This window comes from Mercenaria mercenaria, chromosome 13 (genome assembly GCF_021730395.1).
Source record: "Mercenaria mercenaria strain notata chromosome 13, MADL_Memer_1, whole genome shotgun sequence".
NCBI classification, from domain to species: Eukaryota; Metazoa; Mollusca; class Bivalvia; order Venerida; family Veneridae; genus Mercenaria; species Mercenaria mercenaria.
Genome location: NC_069373.1, coordinates 37,743,530 through 37,771,527, shown reverse-complemented (window position 1 = coordinate 37,771,527; position 27,998 = coordinate 37,743,530). Strand labels below are relative to the sequence as shown.

At 32.7% G+C, this 27,998-nt stretch overlaps 1 protein-coding gene across 7 annotated transcripts; it reads right to left on the bottom strand.

Moving 5' to 3' along the window:
• Window positions 1-16: 16 nt before the first annotated feature.
• On the bottom strand, window positions 17-27,783 carry LOC123529038 (hemoglobin-3-like). 7 transcript variants are annotated; one of them, XM_045309217.2, is made up of 4 exons: window positions 27,646-27,783; window positions 2,046-2,188; window positions 1,277-1,502; window positions 17-652 (listed from the first exon to the last, which is right to left on the bottom strand). In XM_045309217.2, the coding sequence occupies exons 2-4, from the start codon at window positions 2,171-2,173 to the stop codon at window positions 482-484; spliced, it is 525 nt and encodes a 174-aa protein (XP_045165152.1). In that variant the 5' UTR covers window positions 2,174-2,188; window positions 27,646-27,783; the 3' UTR covers window positions 17-481. The 7 variants fall into 7 exon arrangements, with proteins under 7 accessions (XP_045165152.1, XP_045165153.1, XP_045165155.1 ...); XM_045309218.2 differs by lacking the exon at window positions 27,646-27,783 and adding an exon at window positions 24,191-24,340; XM_045309220.2 differs by lacking the exon at window positions 27,646-27,783 and adding an exon at window positions 22,706-22,812.
• Window positions 27,784-27,998: the final 215 nt, after the last annotated feature.

The following is a 27,998-nucleotide window of genomic DNA, read 5'->3' as shown; positions in this document are numbered from 1 at the left end:
GTTCTTTTTGTTTACATATACAAACAAAATTATATGAACATAATGCATACATTAGCTGTTGCAGCTGGCTTTAATAATAAAAGCAAATACTAAACATGATATTTTATGGGATTTTAATTTATTGGTAAAACAAGTTGAATTTTTCGGTTTTCGCGTGCAAACAGCTTCGTGTTCCAACCATTGTTCGTCTTAATTGTTTTATTTTAATGATAAACATCTGCCTGTATTAATGCATCGCTAAACATATGTACGATATTGTACATAGCAAAAATCATTCACTTTATTTTTTCTACGCAGTGTTCCGTGCGTTCATAAATCGTATCTTTTCTATTACTTCAAGCATTAATGTCTCGGCATTTCAGGGTTTATAAAACGATAATCGTAATGTTGGCTTGGTGTTTCCGCAATGGCCTTTTGCTATACAAAAATATTTCCATGAGGACATTTTGTGTGATGTCCCCGTCTGCCATAAGCAATGTTTTCATTTGGTCACATGCTTTTGTTCATTTGTCATCTTCTGTTGTTCCAGCTCTGCCATGTGCTGAGATATCACCGACGCAACCACTTTCAAAGTTTTCTTCCAGGCATTTGCTGTCAATTCATCAACGTCACTTACATCTTGTGCAAAATTGACAAATAAAGTAAAAGCATCCTGAAATGTGGTAATGTAAGGGTTAATTGTTCTCACTATTTGACGAAATCAAATCTGGCTACAATTGAGTTTATCTATAATAAACCTAATACATTTTTATTACAATACTGACATTGTAGGTCTGGTATTTCTAGGGGGTAACAACTAACAACATTAGAAAGCACATGCACCCAGGTGACATAGAAAAGCCCCAGCCAGGGAAGTTCGCTGTTCATACAGCTACCATAAAGGGCAATGGTTCATATATATATCTATGACTGAAAACGTCAAAATGTAATGCTCTAAACATTGAATGAGCCGAAGTTATGTTTATTTTGACTCATTTCATATCGGTTTTAAAAGCTCTTAAGAGCTTTCGTTTACTTGATGTAGTCTTATCAAGTCAAAATAATTCTTATAGTATTTTATATTATCTTGTTACATTTTGTCTTATACAGTGTGGTTGAAAACTTTACTGTGGGGAAGACTTTGTTTTTTGTAGTTAAAGCAAACAGGTATATCTTGAAAAGCCATAACTTAACTTGAAAAGCTACAAGTGTTTATGCTTCATCAGACGTATGCATGTGCATGGTAATAAAAATGCGCGTTGCATTAGGATAATGATAATCAGTTCAAGGTACATACCTGAAATTGTTCGACCTTGATTTCTCTTCTAAAATGATTTGCTGTGAGTTTCTGTATTAACACAACTAAGCAATCCGTGTCATCCAAATTATCAAGAAAGGAGGTAATACCATGTTTGAAATTGATTGCATGTGCCCGTAGTTTAGGTGTCTTGCGGATTTCTTCAATATCCATGCCATCAAATGTTTTGAAAAACGATCGTATAACTGGATACGCCTTGAATAATCTATATAAATCACAAAGTATAATCAAGTCTGTTTCAACGATGTGTACTATACGTCTGTGTTAAAATTCTATTTTACTTCAATTCAATTCTAAATGAAGGTTCAAAGAAAAAAAGCATGATCAGATTTTCTCCCGCTTATTACTGATGTTATCAACTTTAATATATATTTCCTATATGTTTTGTATCATAAATGATAACATTCGTTTTTCCCGCCTGTTAACAAATAAGAAACTCAAGCGTTATAAATTCTTCTATGAGCAAATGTTGACACACATGCTGTTGAGAGAACATTATGACGTCAAACTGAAGCACAACGTCTCGTCCATTACTATTTGCACGAATAAAGCGGTTCATCGTTCAGATCCTTGGATATTTTACCACTCGGGCTAATGTCATTACAGTTCAATCCCTACGCATATGAACTCTAAACCACGGAAGGTAAATCATACAATAACTTGATAATTTTAAAACGTAAATATCCCCTACATATTTGACTAGCTGGTAATAATCGCATTAAATAAGCTATTATCAATAAAAATCTACCTGACAAAGAAGTCTACGCCATTTGTCTTCCAGGATGAAGCTATTTTATTCCAGTTTTCTCTTACAGCATCCTTTTCTCTTCCTGTCAGGCCCGTTACCGGATCTGGGGTGTCCATGTCCTTGTCCATTTTAACTTTTGTAATCTGAATAGATAAAGTTGGCAATAAAATAAACTACAACATGTCTCTAATCATATTCTGAAAAATTGTCTAAGTTTAGAATCAATTCAGTATAACTTTCCTTTCAATTTATTTGCAAACATTATATATATCCAGCGAAAATTATAACTGGTTTGAAATTGAAATAGTCATCAGAAGCATTTGCATTTTTCCCCTTTGTATGATTTCTATTTAAAGCCGATTTTACAGTCATGTAACAGTTGTCAGTTAAACTAACTAGTGTTCCTGTACCATGTGATAGTACTTACATTCTGAACTAACAAATTGCAAACTTGCACTTACTACTCACCAAAGAATGTAGGATGACATTGCAAGTAGTTCATTCAAGATTAAGAGGTTTATATACAGCGGTGACATCAAAGCCGGGCAGAGGACGATTATCAAAGAAGTATGTCCCTCAATGGGGAGGAGGTGGAGGATTTGTTAAGAATTAGTCACCGCCTATCAAATAGGGAAGCGTGGAGACTAACTGTAAAAACATGCAGTGTGTCTCAAAACAATATGGTCATAGCCTCTTGCAATGAAACGTTTCTTGATTTTAATAATTAACAGAACAGTTTCTGTTCTGTTTTGTTAGTTTAACGGCCGAAGGAGATAATGACTGTGGATCTCACGAAGCTTATAAATCTCTGGCTGGGATATACATTGGCGTAGAAGTGTTTTAGATTGCTTTTTAATCTCATAATTATTTCAGAAATACTGTGACAGAAATATTTTTCTACGCAGCATGACTACAGGTTCTAAAAGTTTGTTAAATATAAACCCCATTAAATGTTGCACTTGGTACCTCTCAATTGTTTTGTTTTAACATTTTTTATGAAATTAAAGACATCTGACAAACGTCTTCTAATTCAACTGATAACATATAATGCAGTTATATCTGTGATAGCGCAGCAAATAGCTTATTGCTTTGAGATGATACAGAGTTACAGATATACCAATAAATATTTAAACAAGAAATATCTTTAAAAATGATGGTCGGCGAATTGTAATAAGGAAAGAAGTTTATGAATTTTTCATCTAACATTCATCTTTCATCTAACATTTTGCAAAACTAAACACCGCACTTTAACAATTTAAATGGTTCTCTTTTAATTTTTCGCAAAGGTTTCGTAGGTTTGCAATTTTGTTTCGTTTATCCTTAGACGAATAATTACAGCAGTAGTTTGATGAAGATTCATGAAGCGGTTCATAAGAAGAGGTCATTAAACGTGTTTATATTTTTAGCTAAATTGGTCCCTATCCCCATTTGTAACAAAATAGCAGGAGACCTTACGATATTGTTACACATCGAATTTGATAAAAATCCATTACATTTTAGTGGTTAATGCGAAGAAAGACATATCTACTTTTAGCTATAGTGGTCCCTAATAGGGCCCGAGTTCCTATATAAATAAATTTGGAAGAGGACCTTATAATGATGCTCCCGACCAAGTATGACAAAGATCCACCAAGCTGTTCATGAGACGCTGTATAAAGGCATTTCTAGTTTTAGCTCTAGCAGCCCCTTAAAGGGGTTAAATGTCCCAGCTGAACAAAGTTGGCTGCGGGCCTAATAAAGATGCTACAAATCAAGATGGATTAGAATACATGAGAAAAAATCAATTAAAGGATTTTTTTATTTATTATTTTTATTCATTTCTAAATAGGCCAACTGATTCCGCTTTAACAAATGCATATCCGCTATTCATAAATCTTCGGACAATGACGTCACACCTATAAAAATGTGAAGGTCAAGCAAAACATACAAGTGTAATTATTTCAACATTTCTGTTTCATAAGCAAAGTTTGACCGAAATATCACATAGATAAACTGTATGCAGCGTACCTTCATTTCAGTGTAATGAGATTCAGTCATTATATAGCATATATATAATAAAACAGATTTCAACTGAGTTCAATATTTCCATACCATACTAAAGAAAAATATTCATATATAATAATAAAACAGTTAAATAATTTATAACAAATATATCAAAGCAAACAAGTACTCATTTTAATATGCAATCTGAATAAGTCACAAAAGCAAGAAACCTTTTCATATACAGACGACAATTGTAACAAGGAAAATCTTTGAAAAAACACTTCTCTACATAAAAGACTCTTATCACACTCTTATTCATGTGATACGCAGACCGTATTCAGCTCTTTCTTTAATTTGATATATGTTGGTATTTGAACAGGTTTTTATCATATTTATTAAACTTACTTATCATTTTGAGATATATCAATATTCCTGCTAAATATACTCAGCCAAAGTTAGCTTTAAAACTGTGAACAGCGTCGTTTAGGATAAACGCTTTGTCTACATTTCACTCAGCTTAGCACAAACAACAGAGTAAAAGAAATTGATACTCTCGTCCAATCAGGCAGAGCGTTGCATAAATCTTCCATTTTGATAAATTATCTATAGTGCGTTATCAAGTAGTTTGATTTGCAAATTGAAGTCACGTGGCATAGGTAAACGAAAACGAATTTAGACGGCGTCGCCGAAAAAGAATTTAGAATTCTTACTTCTTTCGATGAAACATGTATTAGAAATTCAGGGACATAGCCTCTTGCAATAAAACGTTTAAAATTTAGCGGGACTGACTATGTCTGCACAGTTACAAATCGTAGTCACCCAAGATTCGCTGAGGTTATTATCAACGTCTACAAGATGGACAATTTATCATTTGCTAAGTACACACTTGAAAGCTGTTGTAACACTTAAAAGACTACATTCATGACATGTGACCTTCTCCAATTGTGTTTCCCATGCCACATAAGTACTTCAACAGGTGTCCTCTTTGACGTTTTAGTGTACCTTTAACAATTGTTGTTAAGTAAATAAATCACCCATTAATAGTGAAAATACAGATGTGCAAAGACTGCTTTATACGTATATAATTACGAAAATACTTAATTACTATATTAACATATCAAAGAAATACTAGTAAATTGTTCGAATCTACAAAGAGTCACTTACCTGTAAGATGTCTCAAATAACAGTATACATTTTATACACATGTTGAGACTTTGAAACTGATACACAGTTTTTATCTTTCGTAATTAATGTATGTCACTGGGACACAAATGTATGAACACTGAATAATTTGCTTACATAGTTTCAGACGCATTAACATTTTATCTAAAAGGTAAAAGAGGCGACATGTGAGACAGTCAAATAATGCGATCAGTAAATGTATAAGAAAATCATGTATATCATCAACGACATATTGTGTACAAAAATAAAAGCATGTTATAAAATTTTGGAAAAACTGTTAGCTGAACTTGAAAATACCTTACTATCTGGTGTATCAAGGCTGTTTTAAAAACATGACGCTTCGGCAATTAAGGAATGGGGAGCAACTGAGAGACAGTAAGTCTGAAGTCTGAAGGTATGTGGCACATGAAATACGATAGTGGCTTGTTATATCAGTAAAATTGTTAAATGAAACTGAAACTGAACCAGATTGATGACAGGCAAAGAATAGTGAATACATTGTTTACTCTATGTGCATGCACATTATTTTTCAGCAATTGTAAAGTAGCCATGTGACCTGAATTGTTTTGGCTTGACCCTAAATCCAACAAAAAAAGAGAAATGCGCGATTGTTACACTGATTAAATTTATTTCACATAAATCTAAAGCACTAACCACTAATAAAATGTTATTGTATTATATATATACTATCTATCTCCAATAGCAAATAACTAAAACCTTTACATAGCAACCACTTTTTTCGTATATTACATGTATATAATTTATGGGTGTACAAAGAGAAATGATATGTCGCTTATAAATAAATTTTAGATAGCATTGTAAGTTACTCCTGAATGATACAATCTAATTTTTCATAACAATTTTGTTAATTACCTATTCCATTAACGTAACTGACCAGTACGGTCATTACCTGCAACACTAATGCAGCTTGTGTACCATTACATGTGAAATTAGTGATGTGCTGATGAATCAGTTTGACGACGAGTCAGTGACGAAAGCAGCCGGCGAGGACTTTCTTTTCGTTGACGGTTTAATATATAAATACGTAACATAAAAACAGAAGATTAATTGGGTATTGGTATTTAGTGCTTTAAATGAAATAGTATAAAGTCACAAGGATGAAGGATAGAACTTTAATCAAAACAATATGAGAGTACTATATCAATATAGGTATTCCGACATGCTCAGATTAAAAACAATTTACAGCTTTCGAGAAAGAACTGATTGTTTTTGTTAGGTCTACAGTCACATCGTCACATACAGTTTAGATTTTATGCGGCTTTTCTAGCTGTTTATGATGGAAGAAGACCCAATGTGTCACTTTGTACATTGTTTAGGCACGGGCGGGTACCTGCCTTCTGTAGCTTCCTCAAATAAAAAATTATACAGTCAAGAGAAAGCATCATTTTAACATTTACATAACACATTTACATTAAAAGATCAATGAAGCAAGAGGCTCTACATTGTTAATATACTCTAATTACTTGTGAATTAGTTACCTTATTACAAAACAAAACTATGTAAGAAGAATAATGTGAAAACTAAACAATGCTGGAAATAAAAAGAGCGAATTTAAAGAAATCGGAATGAATTACCAAATATTTACTTACGACAGAGAAGGTAAACATACTCGAAATGGTATTTAGAAAACAGTTTTGCCCTAAATCAATCAGTGGTATAGCCAACAAATAAGAGTTAAATCCAACTGGTTAAAATACTAAAGGAAACCAAAGATATTTGTAAAATGAGAACCTGTTTACGAAAAGCGACTGTGTAATTAAGCTGGGAACCTCGCCTTTGACCTACTGACCACAGGGATCATACAATGACCACGGACAATGACGTTAGTTTATTCTTTTTTCTTTTTTTTTGTGGGGAGGTGGGGGGGGGTGTTTTGGTTAAGATGCCTCAAGGATATGACACAGCTACTAACAGGGTTTCATCTCTTTTGTTGATGATGTACCTATGATTTTGCATTTCAACTAGAACTGCCAACAAGTGATTTAGACAGCATTTAAGTCCTTGTCTGAAAAGTTTATAATAGTAATAAATAATACTCATAGTATCCTTTAAGATTAACACGCACTACACATTTACATTGAGTAACATGGATTAAAAAGTCATCGTCTTGAATTTAAATGTATATTACACGGAATCGTGTGAAAACCGAACAATGATGCCTATATCATAGATATTACTGGGTCTTTAGAAGTAGTCTGAATATTTACTCAAGACAGAGAAGGCAAACACACTCGAACTTTATAAGGAAAACAATTATGCCCTAAATCAAATACTTGTATGGCAAACAAATAGTACTAAAGTTAACCAGCGTAAAGGCATGAATAAAAGAACGTATACTTTAAAATTCATAAGATCTTATCAATGTTCATTTTAAAATTGTGACGTTGCATATGCACTTTTCTTTTTGCGATTATGTCTTTTAGTGTCTCTTTAGAAACGTTTAAACGCTAAGAGATATCCTAGTTGTAGAGGCACAGATATGCTGTGTGATTCACCAATCTCAGTATTCGCAGGAACCCAGACACACAGACAGGAAAAATATGAACAGTCTTATTATAAAAGCTCTCTGTCAACAATGCTGAATATTAAATCTTCCGTCCTCTTTTTCCTTTCCAAGTTACATTCATAGTACGTGTTAGTAAGAAAACAAGAAGACTTATAAATTTAGTGATCTCTACCTTAGCCTTATGATCTTGACAGACTTGAATGTAAAACAGAATTAATAGAAAACATTTATGTGTTATATGAGTTTTTAATAGTCTCATTCACAGAACGTTTGATTAGTTCTCTTTAGCGTATTTTATTTCCTGTGCAATGTATATCCATTTCCTGGACATTCATTATGGCCGTGTAACCAGTACTAAAATGTATTAACATTTAAAATTTTAATGGGAGAATTCCACTTACTTTGGAATGTTATTTGTATTTCTATAATTCATTTTAGTTTGAACAGTTTTCTGTTTATTTTCTGGAATAATATATACGCTGTTTTCATTGACTTGACTGTTGTGGTGTGGACCAACGTAATTGAAATTCTTTTATTTTGTTTCACCGTTATCTTTAAACATGACGATAGCTTCAATAAAATCATTTACTCGATTAACATTCATTGGAAGCATGACACAAGAAAAAAAACGTGTTTCTAATATAATAAACATGAGAACATCATGCTTTTATGATATTGATTAGCCTGTAAAATCAGGAAAAGATCGTTTAACAGTTTCTTTTTGTTTTGTTTAAGGTAGTGGACACGTAATGACAATCGGCAATTTCCGTTCGTTTACGTATTCGTCGTATGCAATTTTGGCATTTTCCGGTTGCATTGAAAATTTAGTTTCTGTTATTGCCGAAGGATGCCGAAATCGCATACGGAGGATACGAAAATGAACGAAAATTACCGATTGTCAGTACGGGTCTAATACATAACCACTAAACACTGATAAACAACTGGATAAAAATAAGATATATATTCCTGCAACAAAATGCTATGGTATAACCCTTTGCAGTGGTTGTAACAGTGCTGTGTCCATGTGCCCTTTGTCCTACTTTTATCATGTTTCGATATATGATCTTTTATCATGTTTCGATATATAATAACACCGTGATGAAGTATGTTATAGTTCAATGAATGTTACATATTTCTTTGATGCCGATAGCTGTTATGTTCCTAATGGGAAATGAAGTTTTATAAACATTTTAGATCTATATCTTTTATATATATATATATATATGATAACTTCAGAATGAATATAAGTAATAACTTTTTTATCTACTTTTCACGATGATATACCCAGGTGTCTATGTATATGTCACATTTACTATTAGAACTACAGCCATGTATTTAGTAAACTTACATGTTAGAATATTTGTCTAAGGTTCCCATTGTTGTGAATATGACCATCAGGTTTTTATGACTGACTAATTTATGACTGTAAACTTTTAACTGTAAACAAATTCCAAATAAATAATTGTTAAACAGCTCTCACAATCAAATGAGCCGTTTAGCATTTGTTTTAAACTTTTTGCAAATATACACTGTGAAGTAGAGCACTCTAATGTGACTCTATAGTCGATACGAGTTCTGAACTACCCATGTCAACTTACAGTATGTTCATAATCTACGCGAGCTAACATAAATGGTATAACATTTTGACAGTTTTAGAAGTGTTGGTGGAAGTAACCTCATTAGTTGTATCAAAGGTGAAACCCCTTGATGCAAAATATTGTATTCTACTTTCTGAACTAATGTGGTATATATATATGTATCCGCTTTTCAAGTTAACTGCGTGGAAAGAAAGAATTTTTTATTATATGTGCATGTATTGTGTATACGTCGTTTGCATAAGACTTTTAGTCGGGTTAATTTGCTCGGGTGCGCAATATTTACGGAACAATGGGGTAAATTTTGGAATTTACAAAGTAACACTTATATTTGGCAAATATTTGAGAGTATTTGATTAAAGTAATCCCATCGTCTTATCATTGCATTCGTGCCAAATACCAGTTAGAAACATGCTGCATTAATTAAAGAAAAAAATAAGAAATTCAACCCAACACAAACAAGACATAATTTGTTGTAAGCATGACCTTATCATGTCATAAATATATTCCTTTATCTGCAATCTTTGAAGCATAAAAGTTATGAATTTGATAAACTAAAAAGGAAAGTATGCGACTGTGAATAAATTAAATATTTATATAGTAAAGAGGTGTTTTGTCATTGCACCCGTATCCCCATAAATTCTATGATCCGTATTTCTGTATAGTTTATTTTGTAGAACTCGACGTGTAACCTCTATGGAAAACAAGTCTCCTACGCACAAATGAGACCAATAATCACCTATAAATCTATAAAGCATAAACATAAATTTTACCATTATGCAATTATTAGACTCTAGACTGTTGCTATGCTTGGAATTAGGATGAAGTTTAGCATCTATTGCAATACTCTAATCAACTGTATGAGAGAATTATTAATCACTTATGGCATTCATATATGAATAGACATTTCATTTATTACCTATTTATGATAATTCGTAAACTACCCGTTCGGTGAAAAACATATAATTACACAGACAGACTAACGAAGACAACCGATAAGATATCATTTATTTATATGCTATAAAGTGCGCCTCATTATAAATTATTATTACGGCCGATGATTCTGTTTTATTGCTTTTTTACTAAACCTTGTTAATTTTTATTGTACGAAATTCAGGATAAAACCTGATTTAGCAATGAGCTCATTCAGCGTATTTTTATACAAGAGCTAAAGACACATACTGCTGCAATACTGTATATATCAACACCAGTCAATTTACAAAACAATTAATCAAACATATGCATATTAGACGGAATCATGTGAAAACTGAACAATGATGCCTACATCATAGATATAACTGGATCTTTAGAAGTAGTCTAAATATTTACTTAAGACAGAGAAGGCAAACACACTCGAAAACTTTATTAGGAAAACAATTATGCCCTAAATCAAATACTTGTTTGGCAAATAAATAGTATTAAAGCTAAGCAGCGCAAAAACATGAATAAAAGAAAGTATACTTTAAAGTTCATAAATTTTATCAATGTTCATTTTAAGATTGCTGACGCTGTATATGCACTTTTCTTTGTGCGTTTATGTTTTCAGACTTTCTTTAGAAATGTTTTAGCGCTTAACATGCTTACAGATATTTCAGTTGTAGAGACACAGACTTGTGTTATTCGATAATTTCAGTATTCACAGAAACCCAGACACACAGACAGGAAAAAACGAACAATCTTATTGTAAAAAATCTCCGTCAACATTAATGAACAGTAAATCTTTCTTTTTTCCTTTCCAAGTTACATTCAGAGAACAAGTTATTACTAGTACGAAAAGCAGAAACTGGGCGCTACCTGAGTGGACTTTATGTAAAATTAGAGCATGAAAAGTTTTATTGAATTGTTCTATTTTCTGCTCATTAAACTTATTGCCAATTAGAAACATAACAGCTATCGGCATCAAAGAAATATTTAACATTCATTGAACAATAGCATATTTCATCATGTGGTTATTATATATTGAAACATGATAAATATAGGGTCAAGGGCACGTGGAAACAGCACAGTTGCAACCACTGCAAAGGGTTTCTATTATAGCATTTTGTTGCGAAAATATATATCTTCGTCCAGTTGTTTATCAGTGTTAATTATTAAAGAGAACACTGTTATAAGATCTTTCGTGATTTTGTAGGTAATTCAATATTTTAAAACCGTGATAATCTCATATATTCATACTAAAATATGTTCTTTTTTTTCTTGTCATACTTATAGAAACTACAATGAGTGTTAATCAAATAAATGATTTTAGTGAAGCTATCTTTTGGGTTCAGGGTGAATAACTAAACAAACTAAAAAAAGAATTTCCAATACGTTGGCCCACACGAAGGTTATGTGCATGTAAATAGCGTATATCTTATTTATTCAAGAACATAAACAGAAAAATGATCAACCCAGAATGAATTGAGCCGTGCCATGGGAAAACCAACATAGTGGGTTTGCGACCAGCATGGATCCAGACCAGCCTGCGCATCCGCGCAGTCTGGTCAGGCTCCATGCTGTTCGCTTTTAAAGCCTATTGGAATTGGAGAAACTGTTAGCGAACAGCATGGATCCTGACCAGACTGCGCGGATGCGCAGGCTGGTCTGGATCCATGCTGGTCGCAAACCCACTATGTTGGTTTTCCCATGGCACGGCTCAATTATAAAAATAATAACATTCGAATGTAAGTGGAATCCTCCTATGAAAATATTGTTAATGTTAGTACTGGATATATGGCCATATTGAATGTCTAGGAGATGGAGTTACCTTGAAACATTTTATTTCTTTCTTTTACTTTTGATAATTTCATTCTAACTAAAAGATTTTTATCTCTTTTTCCACGATGATGTAGCTAGGTATCTATGTATATGTCACATTTACGTATAGAACTACAATGTATGTATTTATTAAACTTACATGTATCCTTCGTCAGTTTTAGAATATTTGTATAAGCTTCATAGATTGTTTTGTTGATATCACTGTTGGTCATAAGAATGTCATGTCTGCCCCCATGAAAATCTTAGCTTAATGGAATGATAAATATTAAACTCATAATGAGAACCATATGGTTTTTCACATTAAACTCACGATTTAAATCACCTATTTCGTACAGAAGTATTGAGATATTGCATTGATAATAGCACTGTGACCATTACACAGGTTGCAATAATTAATTATTTATCCACATAAGTACAGTGTATACTGTTGACATTGTTGTAAATATCAATGCTAACTATAATTTATGACTGTAAGTCTATCCTGGGCTCAATTAATAAACATCTCGTACGTCACGTCAGTCTCACCAACTGTACCAATTTATAATTAATCACTTATGACAAGCGGGTAGGTATAGCGATTACTTTGTATTAATAAATATTTTCATCATTATCTTACGGTATATGCATTATGCATGATAGGGTGGACGTTAAAACACAAATAAACAGTATGATTAATGCTTTTCGTTTCGTGGATGGCGTTCTTGTCCTAACTAATTACTTTAAGAAGTATTTACAAAAGATGCAGTTTTTTTAAAAAGTGTTTTAAATGACGGTTAGAACCTAAAACCGCGTAATTATACAAGAGACATGTTTGACATGGGAATTAAATAAGTTTTTTTTTTTCAATTACTCATAATGTACTAGATAAACACGGAAATTTGTGTAACAAAGAAACGAATAACTTTTATCTGTTTTAAACGAATTCCAAATAAATAATTGTTAAAAAGCTCCCTTAATAAAATCAGCCGTTCAGCGTTCTGACATATTGACAAAATAAATTCATGTTTTGTTTTCAATAACTCTTAATGTAGTACATATAACACTGAAATTTGTATATTTTGTAAAACATTGAATGATTCTACCTGCTTTAACTAATTCCAAATAAGTAATTGTTAAATAGCTCCCACAATTTTATAAAGTCCAATAAATAATTGTTAAACAGCTCTCACCAGTTAACAAATTCCAAATAAATAATTGCTAAATAGCTATTCCAAATAAATAATTGTTCAATAGCTCTCACAATAAAATCAGCGTTTGCCTTAAACCGTTAACAAATATATACTGTGAACTAGAGCACTCTGTTGTAGATATGAAGTCTGAACTACCCATGTCAACGTACATTATAATCTACACTATGTAACTTCACTCCTCAGCATAGATAGTAAACTTTTTATTACTGATAAATTTGAATATTTCCTGCATAATGAAATGTCTGATGTGACAATAAATAAATTTAATTATTATGTATTAATTAAACAAAAAGCACGTTCGAAGAATCAGTGTATAATACTTAACTAATACAATGACTCTGTCAGATTTAAGCGGCCATGATTTGGCATTTTAATGTTATAAAAGGTTAGCAACATCACGTTGGAATTCGTCCATAAATTAAGTTAAGGTGATAACTGCATTAAGTATGTCAACTACGTCATTAGCGACAGCGGGACACCCTATTTGTGTACCGTAAAGTATGGTATTTAAGCGTCTTATGGTGTCACAGTTTGATAGTTTTAGAAGTGTTGATGGTGATAACCTCAGTTGTTGTACCTTGATGCAAAATATTGCGCTCCACTTTCTGAACTTATGTGGCATACATTTGCAATTCTCAAGTTGACTGTTTGGAAACAATTTTTTATTAAATGTATATGTACTGCGTATACGTCGCTTGCGCAAAGCTTCTAGTCGGGTTAATACTTGGTTACCAATTTGCGACTGTGCGCTTTTAAGGTTGGTACACGCAATACTAACAGAGTCATGTGGTACATTTTTGAATGGAGCAAAAGTCTATTTACAAAGTAGCACTTGCATTCGGCAAATATTCGAGCGAGTATTTTGAAAAGTATTGGATTTAAGTACATTGTACTTGCATCGTGGTTACCCTTCATATTATTATATTCGTGTAAATAGAAGGGGCCTCCGTGGCCGAGTGGTTTAGGTCGCTGACTTCAAATCACTTGCCCCTCACCGATGTGGGTTCGAGCCTCACTCGGGGCGTTGGCTTACGGAAGGTCGGTGGTTTTACCCAGGTTCCCGCCCGTCATGAAATAATGCACAGAGGGGCACCTGGGGCCTTCCTCCACAATCAAAGCTGGAATGTCGCCAAGTAACCTGAGCTGTTTCTGTCTGACGTTAAACCCAGCATAACAAACTACCAAATAGCAGTTTAATATATGTTGCATTAGCTGAAGACAAGAAATATCTTTAAAAATGATGGTCGGCGAATTGAAATAAGGAAAGAAGTTTATGAATTTTTCATCTAACATTCATCTTTCATCTAACATTTTTCAAATTGCAAAACTAAAAAAACACCGCACTTTAACAATTTAAATGGTTCTCTTTTAATTTTTCGCAAAGGTTTCGTAGGGTTGCAATTTTGTTTCGTTTATCCTTAGACAAATAATTACAGCAGTAGTTTGATGAAGATTCATGAAGCGGTTCATGAGAAGAGGTCATTAAACGTGTTTATATTTTTAGCTAAATTGGTCCCTATCCCCATTTGTAACAAAATAGCAGGAGACCTTACGATATTGTTACACATCGAGTTTGATAAAAATCCATTACATTTTAGTGGTTAATGCGAAGAAAGGCATATCTACTTTTAGCTTTAGTGGTCCCTAATAGGGTCCAATTCCTATATAAATAAATTTGGAAGAGGACCTTATAATGATGCTCCAGACCAAGTATGACAAAGATTTACCAAGCTGTTCATGAGACGCTGTATAAAGGCATTTCTAGTTTTAGCTCTAGCAGCCCCTAAAAGGGGTCAAATGTCCCAGCTGAACAAAGTTGGCTGCGGGCCTAATAAAGATGCTACAAATCAAGTTTGATTAGAATACCTGAGAAAAAATAAATTAAAGGATTTTTTTTATTTATTATTTTTATTTATTTCTAAAATAGGCCAACTGATCCCGCTTTAACAAATACATATTCGCTATTCATGAATCTTTGAACAATGACGTCACACCTATAAAAAGGTGAAGGTCAAGCAAAACATACGTCATATCACATAGATAAACTGTATACAGCGTACCTTCATTTCAGTGTAATGAGATTCAGTCATTATATAGCATATACATAATAAAACAGATTTCAACTGAATTCAATATTTGCATACCATACTAAAGAAAAATATTCATATATAATAAATCAGTTAAATAATTTATAACAAATATATCAAAGCAAACAAGTACTCATTTTAATATGCAATCTGAATAAGTCACAAAAGCAAGAAACCTTTTTATACACAGACGACAATTGTAACAAGGAAAATCTTTTAAAAAGCACTTCTCTACATAAAAGACTCTTATCACACCCTTATTCATGTGATACGCAGACCGTATTCAGCTCTTTAATTTGATATATGTTGGTATTTGAACAGGTTTTTATCATATTTATTAAACTTATCATTTTGAGATATATCAATATTCTTGCTAAATATACTGAGCCAAAGTTAGCTTTAAAACTGTGAACAGCGTCGTTTAGGATAAACGCTTTGTCTACATTTCACTCAGCGTAGCACAATCAACAGAGTGAAAGAATTTGACACTCTCGTCCAATCAGGCAAAGTGTTGCATAAATCTTCCATTTTGATTAATTATCTATAACGCGTTATCAAGTAGTTTGATTTGCAAACTGAAGTCACGTGGCATAGGTAACGAATTCGTTCTTAGACGGCGTTCGCCGAAAAAAATACGCAATTCAACCTGACACGAACATGACATAGTTTGTTGTAAACATGGCCTTGTCATTTCATAAATATTATTAGTTACACTGCTTGTTGGTGACAGGATACGGGATATACGCTGTCGAGGAAATCCATATCAGGCGAGAGCGAAGCTCGAGCCTGATACGGATTTTCGAGACAGCGTATATCCCGTATCCTGTCACCAACAAGCTGTGTAACGATTTTAGCTTGCCGACTACCCTTTACTTACTTGCTATAATCTAATATTTTGTAAATTAACAAAGCGGCAGTCATTTGTTTTAATCAAAATTCATATCTGAAATGTACTAGCAGGATATGGAATATGTCCTGTCTCCACGTGACGTCTATTGACCAATAGAAATGCAAGAAACTTGTTGGAGTCAAGATAAATTCCTTTATCTGCAATCTTTGAAGCATAAAAGTGATAAATTTGATAAATTAAAAAGGGAAGTTATGCAATTGTGCATAGATTAAATAGTTATGTATTAAAGAGATGTTTCGTCATTGCACACGTATCCCCCGTAAATTCTGTATACATGTTTTCATTCCTGGTAATGTCTTATATTTCTCTTTAATGTTGTTTCTTCTTAATGTTGTAACATTTTGGAACTGGATAATTTAACTCTTTTATACAAAATGTCAAATATTTTTGTAGAACTCGATTCATTTCAATGCGTGTAAACTCTATGGAAAACAAGTGATCACAATGATACCAAAGTTGCAGTAATAACCCTTCACGGTATAAATCATAAATGTTACCATTATGCTATTTGTCTGACTCTATACTGTTGCTGTGATGGGAATTTGGATGAACTTGAGCACCCGTTGCAATAATTAACTGAATTATTAATCACCTAAGACAGGCGACTACAAATAGGACTTTCTTTGCATGAATAGCAACTTCCTTCGTTATCCGTTCGGTGATTAGATAGTATATAATTAAACAGAAAGATAAACGAAGACGACCGAAATTTTATCATTTACTTCTAAAGCTATAAAATGAGTCTCATTTTAAATTATTTCGCATTACGTCCGTTGATTTAGTCTTGTTGCTTTTTTCACTAAACTTGGTATTATTTTATTGTATAAGATGACTGTAGTTCCATACCGCATTGCTAAAACCTGATTAAACAATAACCTCAAAAAAGCTTTGTGTCAGCCCCTAAATACTGAGACTTTATACTTATGTTTCATGGTTTTCACTCCGCAAATAATCCAAACAAGCTTATGTATATGATAAATCTAATAGGTATAAAAAGTTACTTTAAACATAAAATCAGTCAAATGCTCCAGGTAATAATACATGTGCAATTAGTATGAACAAACTCGACACATTCAAGGGAACAAAATAGTCATATGTGCTCAAAACCCATTTTTTTACGATCAATATAGTCAATAGCTTACCATATCTCTTATTGAAACCTATACATCATGACATAATTCTGACAAACATAATTATTGCAAAAACACATTTGTAACAGTAACTGAAAATATTGCATTACAACCTCATCGTGTTATACAATGAAATATGAATAACTTGTTGCTTCGTATATAATTAAATAGTTTCAAGTTTCAAAGTTAATTGCGCAGTAATGCCTCTGGCCCATACACAAGTACATTGCAATACAAAGTCAGCATTATAATACAATAATTATGTAAAGTAAGGGTTACATATTAAATACAGTGACATGTATTTACACAGTTTATTTCAATGCATAATTATATATAATTCTCGTAACACATATTCTGGTTAGTGATATCCAAAGACCAATGAATAATATTAGATATAGATAATGCTATTTTAAAACACTGACATAAATTCGTCCCTTTTCTGCAGAGAGTAAGTCAAATACATAGCTAAACTGTAAAATATAAAATAAGTAATAAACAAAACTATTTAAACAAGTAAATGAAGTATTGCCATCCAATACAAAGTCCCCTACTGGAAGGCACCTAATTTTCTCTACTGCATTGTACCATACATACAATATGTTATAACAAAACACTTGGATTAAAATTTGCATAATGGATTTTTTTTGGCCGATTATAAAAAAGTTATCATATCAGTTATTTATAGTAACAACAAAGGGAAATTAATCCTAAAAAAAATAAAAAAAATTCTATATAATGTAAGTCCACAAGAAACTCTTTACCAGGTAGAGAAAGATCAAAATACACATAAAAATGGATGTAACATGCATGTTGTACCACAGAAAAGTGGTCTCGATTTTTCCCTACAGCAAGTAATAAAAATGTTACAATATAATCTATTTATAGTAACAACAAAGGGAGGTAATTCCAAACACAATGCTGCCTCACGGTGGTGAACATTTGTGCCAAGTTACATCAAAATGCCTCCATGCATGAAGATGAAATTTCCGGACAAAGTCATTCTTGAATTTTACCTTTGATCTCCAAGTGTGACCTTGACCTTTAAGCTAGGGTTCTGGATGTTGCCCATGACACGTCGTCTCATCACATTTATGCCAAGTAATATTGTAATATCTTGATGCATGACAGAGGCTTGAACCGGACAGGAAAAATAACCTATTGACCTTTGACCTCCAATTGTGAACTTGACCTTTGAGCTAGGTGTCCGGGTTTTGCGCATGTCGTCTTATCATGGGGAACATTTGTGCCAAGTAATATCAAAATCCCTTCACGAATGGCAGAGTTATGGATCGGACAGGAAAAAAGTCCTGTTGACCTTTGACCCCCAATTGTGACCTTGACCTTTGAGCAAGGGGTCCGAGATTTGTGCATGACACGTCGTCTCATCATGGGAAACATTTCTGCTAAGTAATATTAAAGTCCCTTGATGAATGACAGAGTTATGGACCGGACACGAAACAGACCCTGTTCATGCCATGTTAACATTTGACTGCAAAGTGTGACCTTGACCTTTGATGTAGGGGTCTGAAAGTTGTGCATGACACATCGTCTGATTATGAAGTATATTTGTGCCAAGTAATATTAAAATCCCTTCATGGATGGCAGAGTTATGGACCGGACAGGAAAAAAGCCCTGTTGACCTTTGGCCTCCAATTGTGACCTTGATCTTTGAGCTCGGGGTCCGGGTTTTGCGCATGACACGTCGTGTCATCATGGGGAACATTTGTGCCAAGTAATTTTAGTCCGAAACTGGATATAGTGCATCTGCCTCTCACAGACTGTAGATTCCCCATGCCGCTTAAATGATTGATTTTTGCACTACACAACAACGTCTCATGACGTTGTCATGACGTTGTTGTGTGCATCTATGAAGCCCGGTTGCAAAATCAATCCATATGATAAATATGTGGAAACTGGAGTGCAACACCGTTGATATTTCGATTGTTTTGGTATTAAAGAATATAAATATATTTGTATACATGTGCATGTATGGGATATAAGACGAAAAAGCTGGACTGACTAAAGCACGTTATTTTACGTTTCGAAACCATGTATTGTATGCATTGACCATTCATAAGCCAGATAAATATTTATATAAAATAACATTATGAGGATTACAATATCGTTACGGTAATTAGTTTATTATCTTATTAATCTATTGGAATCTGAAATATCTTATTATTACATGTCATAATTGATCTTTGTGATAACCTTTTTCTCGTTAAAGATTATTTTTAGAAAAGAAACATGTTTAAAGAGCCTACAGTGTTTTATAAAACTTCAAAGTTTTAGCGGCAGATTTTTTGTTTTAGTTTGGATTAACTCACACCAACACATATATGTAAAGGAAGGCCCCACGTGCCTTTCTGCACGGGTGGGCACCTTGGTAAAACAAACGGCTTTCCGTTAGCAAGGACATGAAATAATTCTACATCCTTAGCGATGTATTGAACCCAAACTGATAAGTTTCTAGTGATACGAAGTCAGCGCCGTTAACTTATTGGCCACGAAGGCCACTAGTGTTATAAAAGGTTAGCTGTATCAGGAAGGGGTGCATTCATAATTCAGGTTAGTGCAATACCTTAGCAATATATCTCAACTAAGTAATTATTCAAAATTTGTGAAGTGAAGTGTTGCTGGTGTTGGTCTTAAGATGGTCTGTATGCCTACTCGGCAGGTATATTTTTCACAAACGGGAAGAAGCAAATACTAGAAAATTCGATTAAATATTTCCTGTACAATCTTCAAAGAAAGCCTATGTGAAAATCAAAGCAATTTTCACTTTTGGTTGTTTTAAATATGTTTTTCGTCTGATTATTATTTTAAACTTTCTTCATCTTTATTATATCACCTCTGTAGTTCGTTGAATAATATCAATGCATTATGTCGACGTTGAATAATAATTGTGAAAGTATGTAAGATCTAAGGGAAACAAAGGTATTACTGATTTCATTTAACTGCAGCTTCTTGAAATTGTAAAGCATCTGTTGCAATAATTGGATCAACAAATCAAAAGAAATATTGATCACTTACGTCAAGCAGGTTAATTTGTATAAATCGACATTCTGTCATGTAATTTTCTATCTATTTATCAAAGTCTATGGCATATCTTTGGAATTAAGCATATGATAATATGACAGGTAAACCGGACAGTCAGATACACGATAAGCTAGTTTATCTCATATGAATTAAGTGTGAAATGATTTTGCATACTATACATAAATTGCTAGATGAGAATCAAAATACTTTGCAGAAATGATACAATTGTTGCAGTATCGCAAAACATTCTGAAAAATACGCATCATAGTGACTTACTTTTGACTGGCGTTCAATTTTCTTGTCCAACAAATCTAAAAATTTAAGATATACTCCTGATTTCACACAAAGACCTTTTCAAGACTCATGAGTAAGTTAAGTAAAACTGATTGAATTATAGCGCATATTATCAAATAGGGCGGAGAAATGATAGAGTTTTCTACCATGTTACAGCCCAAATTAGAATGTTTTTAATCAATAACTTATGATTTATTGTGTTTTGTCCTTTGTTATAGACTTTTTCAAAGACAATAGCGTATTCTTACCTTTCCTCAAGCAATCCAAAATAAAAGCGTTTGCCTTTAACCTTTAGTTAATATACACACTGAAGAAGAGCACTCTAATGTAGATATGTCAGTCTCAATCAGACCTAGTCAACTGTTATGTTGATATCAACGCTAATGCAATCCTCACCGTAGTTAGTTTACCTAGTGGCTGACTGGCCATTGCTGATATATTGTACATGTTACTCGTTTTGACATGTGTATAATGGCTAGGTAATAGCCAGAGAGCTCTAATTACGCAAACAAATAAGAGGCAGTGCTTTGACAAATTGAAACCCTTGAGGATATTTGTGTGTTGAGAAATGAAAACACTGGTATACAAAACTTTTAAATTTGAACTATGCATTTATTTATACCATTTACCGTTTGCTTATATATTACATGTATTTTATGTTTCTAAGAAAGTTTATATATCTTTCATTTGTTCGGTGTTAACGTAATTCTCATTTTTATTCTGTATTATAGAGGCAGCGAAATCCAGTGCAGACACGTATCTGTTTTAAACTCATTTTTTAGTTTCTAATAACTTGGTCATTAAACCTTCCATGGTATGTTTGTGATTATTTTCAACAATCTTTCGTTTGTATGTTATCATTTTGACATGATATTTAAATTCCTGTTGCTGCGCGGAAGGATGTTAAAAGTGAAGCGTATCTCTTACGCAGTTAAATAAACCACTGTATTAAAAGACAAATGTTTTCTTTTTTACTGGTTTTCAAACTGTAGTCAGAGGAAGGAAAGTGTACAGACTGTTACACAAAGTAAGGTTTTGAAATGTGAAACTTTAAGCAAATTTTCAGATCAATCTAATAGACAGCTATCATAATCTGTTCTTTCAGTTCTAATCATATGATTCTGATTACTTTTAATTGACCTGTTCCGATACTCTGTAACATGGCAGTGATATAGAGTGATGGGTATTGCACAGTCAACCGGTTGGAAAGGCATAGTGTTTTGTTAGTGACTGATGCTTCACTGTGTCTTTTCTTGAAAAAGAGCTTTTTGACCGACAAAACACCATACCCATTATTTTAAAGGGAAGAAGGAGACATCTCTGCTAAGCATAGTATAAGGGATATTAGGAGGTAAATTCAGTCCTTTGTAAATCAAGCAAAACATACCATTTAGCATGAACAAATTTCATATATAGTGAATATTCTAAAAATATTTGACAAAGAAATTAAAATGTTGTTGATGTACGATTGAATGATACAGTTACAGGCAACGCATATAAAGTTAAAAGCACCACATGAAAAGAAAGAAACAGTCCTACCTTTTCATCAAAATCTATGGAATATTCATTTGATAATTTAAATATGACTAATAGACATAAAAATAAAGTTGTACAAATTTGAGGATGAGAAACAATGTTCTTTGCTGGACATTTTGTAACGTTACGGGGCGTTTAACACTAAAACAATAGCAAGGATGTAGATCAAATGGAACAAATAAGAACGAATGCAACTACGGTGCTGTATGAATAATGAATAATTTTCTGATGGCAGATAGACATACTTCAGAGAAAACATTTTAAGAAAAGATATGGTCAAGACTTACAGAGTGGAATAACGCTGAACCGAAAGCTTAAAAAATGCAATGAGGCGTATCTTAACTTAATACTGCTTAAAAAAGACAGGTAATAACATCCTGTAAATATCTTTTGACTAAGTATTTTTAAAACTTTAGAATAATATTTATACCTTTCCTACTATATTCCAAATAGCACACACTATCAAATCTGCTTATAACCTTTGTAAATCTATACAGTGTGAAGTAGAGCACTCTATTGTATATATGTCAGTCTCAACTGATCTGTTCATATCTACGCAAATTTAACCATCAGTTTGTTAGTGTAACTGGGGGCTGACTGGCCATTGCTGATATAACGTACATAGTATGTGTAAAATGGTAAGACAGAAGCCGATGATCTCTTATTATAACAGATCATTGTTAATAGTCCTTGATAAATTGTAAAAGATAAATTTAATTATTTTATTCCTGTGTGAAAAAGGGAAAGTCATGTTTCCGCTGATTTTAATCTTACTTTTCCATTTTTTAGTTTTTATTTGATTGAACAAATTATGTAATTATAACATTAGAACATTCATTCTTTAAACTAGCAATATTTTTTTTCCTATTATTTGACAGCTCACTCTGTCACATCTCTGAATTTCCAAGTTTCGGCCTATTTATCTGTCGAAAAAACTACTAGTTTAACAAGACCGCCATTATGATCCTGTATCGCTCACCAGAGTTTCAAGTTACTTTGAAAACTGACCTACAGATTTAAAGTTATCTTCATAGTGTTCAATAAAGTTATAGACGGAAAACTAGACCCACTACTAGCAGTAATATTTTTGTAATCATTAATGGTGTATAAATAATTTTAATAATAAGTCACTCATGCAACATTTTTGTGAAATCATTTCAAAATCAGAAAGGTGGTTTAAAACAAAACGGTATTTGAAGATTTTTCTATTTTTGTGATTAGGTTTTTGACAAAACAAAATATCTTGAACACCACCCAATGAACGTTTCTGTGAGTCACTTTAAAATTGGAAAAACACGTACTGACAAGAAGATTTTTTTTAAATTTTCATTTATATGCATATGCGGTGTATTTTACGAGTCAGAATAATTTAAACAATCTTGATAGAGGGTCACCTGAATTTCATTCCTAACGAAAAGAAGACTTTGGTGCACTACTTGTGTAAGATATTAGTGCTCTGAAAAAAGGTGATTAAAGGATCATTTTCTGAAAAATAGTTATTTGAACAGTACAAAATTATCCTGGGTAAAATATTTGGGAAAAACTGAGACGAATCCGCTAAGATTTAGGGATTTAGGTGAATATGTATGCTTCTTCTGCAGCGAGCTTTGCAACTTTTACCTGAAGGCAGCCTAGAGGGTTTTGTTTTATTTTTGTTTTTGTTTTTTTTTGCAAATGAATATGAATTGAACAGTCCCGGGAGATATCATCCCAAAGAGAATCCCAAAAATTGAAGATATAGACAACAGAATGCTCCTTATAATGTAATGCAAATATGAAGTGTCTTTAAATCAATACTCGTATGGAGAGAAAGGTTGGGTTGTACAACAGTTTGATGTACTAAAATATATATATCTGCATTCAGCAATAAAGAACTTTTAATTTGTTGTACAAAAACGATATCATAAACAATTACCTTTCCTCCAAATTCCTAAAAATGTAATTGCACCATAAAATCACTTGTTAATACTGTAAGTATATACACTCTTTTTGGTAGAGAAGTCAATCCGAACTAGCCCACGTCAACTTATATTATGATTTAATTCGTATACCTAACCGTGGAGCGGCTACTGCTGTTATTGTTCGGTTTCACTATTGGATAGATGTCTGTTATTCCGTGTTTTATGGATGTATAACCCATGCAAAACTAGGTACAAATTAATAAAGCATTTTTATATAATTGGTTAACTGCAAATGTTATGACATGTACTCAGAAACTACAGATATTAATCTTAATAAGTTCAACTATAGGTCAAATAAAACCCCTTTCATATCCAATAAATTTTGATTAACACTTACATAGATAAATATCCAACACTTTTTTAAATTAACATTTACATAGATAAATATCAAACACAGTTTTAATTAACATTTACATAGATAAAATATACGATAGATGTTTCACATTTTCACAAAACTTGACGGTAATTTATGTTGTAAAAATATTCCGATACCAACTGTCCATTAACGAATATTTTCTTATTTTCATTAAATTTCTCTGACAGTTTAAAATGGAGAATCGGAAATGTAATCGATGAACAACGTACCGCATTGCTTTTTTATTGCCATTTCTGTAAAGAAAATCAAGAATCGTTTATCAGACATTAAAACTTATCTTGAGTATTACGAACGTGCATCTCGGCACACTACACAATCCATATCTTAGACCCGAGTACAAATACAAACGCCCACTTCGCACTATTTATTGATATTAGAAATTTTGACATATTAAAAAAACATCCAAAATAAGCCCTTAAATAAGCTTGAAATATGCGGCACTCTTTCATCATGTGCTAATACCTCGACATCAAGCACTTGGACCTGTAAATGTTATTTCACCATATTATAGACCATATATACAATTACGTACAATTGTAAGAATTTTCATTAAAATCCATATGTATAGAGGGATTCTATCTGCAAAAATTTCACCAATCAAAATTTTGATTTTTCGTAACCTCAAAATGTGCGCGAGGTTCAAATGTTTCAAATCAGTATAGAAAAACAAAACAAAAAAAAAAACACGATCCTATCATTTACATTTGCTTTATTTCCGGTGTATATGGTAAAATTTTGATTTTCCAAATGTGTGGAACTACCTTAAATTAAGCAACTGGTATTGCTTGTGAAGGACCTTTTCTGACCGAAGAAAACATGCTGCAAATCATTTCTTGACAAGAACGGAGTTAAAACTTTCGTGAGGACTTATTATTGCATTTGTAACAGGTAATCATAAAAGATCATGTACGATTACCGTGAAAGGATTTGAATAGAGCCTTTCTGTAATAGATGAAATCTCTGTAAGGATCTTCTTAAGAAAATGTTCTGGCGTAATAAATGTAAAATTCAGGTTTGGAAAGTATTCAACAAATAAATATTTTATTAAATTTCAAAATTAAAGGATTTTCTCAAGCTGGAACATATTCTCCATCTATCTTGTCTATGCCCCAAAGTATAGAAAAATTAAATTTACACCGAAACATTTGCGAACTGTTAGGGGCAGGACTGTGTTATTTTTCACTGGAAGTAAAACATATAGATGACTTTTCTGATGCTTTAAGATAACACAGATAGCAGTAAAATAACAAAGCGTGAAATAAACAATTTATATTCAAAGGCAGGTAACATCCCTTATCTTTACACATTATACTGAATGACATGGCCGCGCTATTATATAGCATTAAAACCTCTAAAAACACACAGCTAATAGTTACACTGAAGCATATGTTTCAATTACATTTTGTTTGAGGACCTCGCACTAAACTTAACAAATCACTAACATACTCATTTTTAAAGATTGTTTTACTGAATTTCAACCATGTACGGAATTCCTTACTTTACACGTGATTCTAGCAAAAAATTCAATTATAGGTCCGTGTACTGAGTGATTCTATACATATATGGAAAACGTGCATTGTTCACGTGCAAATTGTGCTTGTTGCAATTCTAAAAGTTTAGTCTGCTAAGTAAGAATTCACATAAGAAAAACACAAAAATAGTTGGACTTTCTATTAAAAAAGGCTCAATTTGCGAGTATTACCGAGGGCAACACGTCATTTTGGTAGGTACGTTCTAGCTCTCATTGGAATTGTGATAAATAATTGTTAAAATAGGGAAGGACATTTTTTTTTTAAAAAAAGTAAGCACCTAATAGTGAACAATTTGTGTAATGCAAGTAAAGCTTCTTCACTAAACTATTTCTCATCCTCGCCGACGACGGGCCTTTATATCAACTTTTAATAATACTCAGCTAAAGTAACAAATCATTATTTTTTTGTGTTATATCTGACAACAAAAGTTTGTACACAGGCAAATATTTGCCTGCAACCAATGTTTTGTGGTACACCAGCCCATAAAGCTAGACAAACGCGTAATTTACTTCCTGCCTATTTAGTGAATGTTTGAGACTGACCCTCCCGCTCGCAGGATGTTAATCCGATGACTATTGGGCCAAGAAACCGCACACAGCTTTCCTAAACGGTCCAACAAATCACAAAGTGTCATTTGAAACAGCAGTCTGTCTATGAGCATTCGTTCTTCCCACGGCTCGGAATTCGCTACAAAATTAATCTAAATAATATATTGTTAAATGTGATTGATTTTAGGCATTATTTTAGGAGGTATCCAGTTGCTTGAATGTCTTAAAAAGAAATTCAATAAACAATTACATCTAATTGTTTGCTACTTTGAGATAATTTCCTAAATAGAAATGTAAACTTGTTATAAACAACTACCTTAAATAGTAACAGATACATAATTGGAGAATACCTTAATGAATTAATATCCAAGGTATAACACTCGCTATACACAAGTATATTTAAATTTCCAGCATGCATTTATACTATTATTATATTGTAATAAAGACAAATCTAGCCCGCCCGTTTAGCTCAGTAAGTAACAGCTTTGGTCTACGGATCGCGGGGTCGCGAGTTCGATCCTCGGGCGGGGCTTCCGTGGTTCTCCGTGACTATTTGATAAACGACATTGTGTCTGAAATCATTAGTCCTCTACCTCTGATTCATGTTGGGAAGTTGGCAATTACTTGCAGAGAACAGGTTTGTACTAGTACAGAATCCAGGAACACTGGTTAGGTTAACTGCCCGCCGTTACATGACTGAAATACTGTTGAAAAACGGCGTTAAACCCAAAACAGACAAACAAATAAGCTATTCAAACAAACCTATCAAGTAAGTGTTTAACCTAAACAACAAGTATAATAGTGTTTGCAACCAAGTGATGAGCAGTAAATTAGATAATTTTTCATTTTTCAGCAGGTTATATTTTGTTAAAATGGTCTTATTTTATTTCTTTTTATCTTTTTATTTTATTATTATTATTATTATTATTATTTTAAATGAAACAGTGTTTTACCTTTCCTTATAAAATTTATAAAATCCAGAATAACACAAAATCTCCGTTTAGCGTTTGCCTTAATCCTTTTGTAAATGCACTGTATCCACTTTGAAGTAGAACACTCTTGTGGCAGATAATTTAGTTTGAACTTTTATTATGTTCATATCTATCCTGCTTAGTAGTGCAAAGGCTATTGCTGATACGTTGTACGTATTATTGTCAAGTTTTAAATGTATTTCACAGTGATTAAATACGTATGACACATAAATTTTGTAAAATGAAAGGTTGTGGTCTACTTAACTAGATTCTGTATTTTGATACACAAAGGCCTTTAATAGTGTCATTCATTTATAAAAAAACGTTATCTTCTA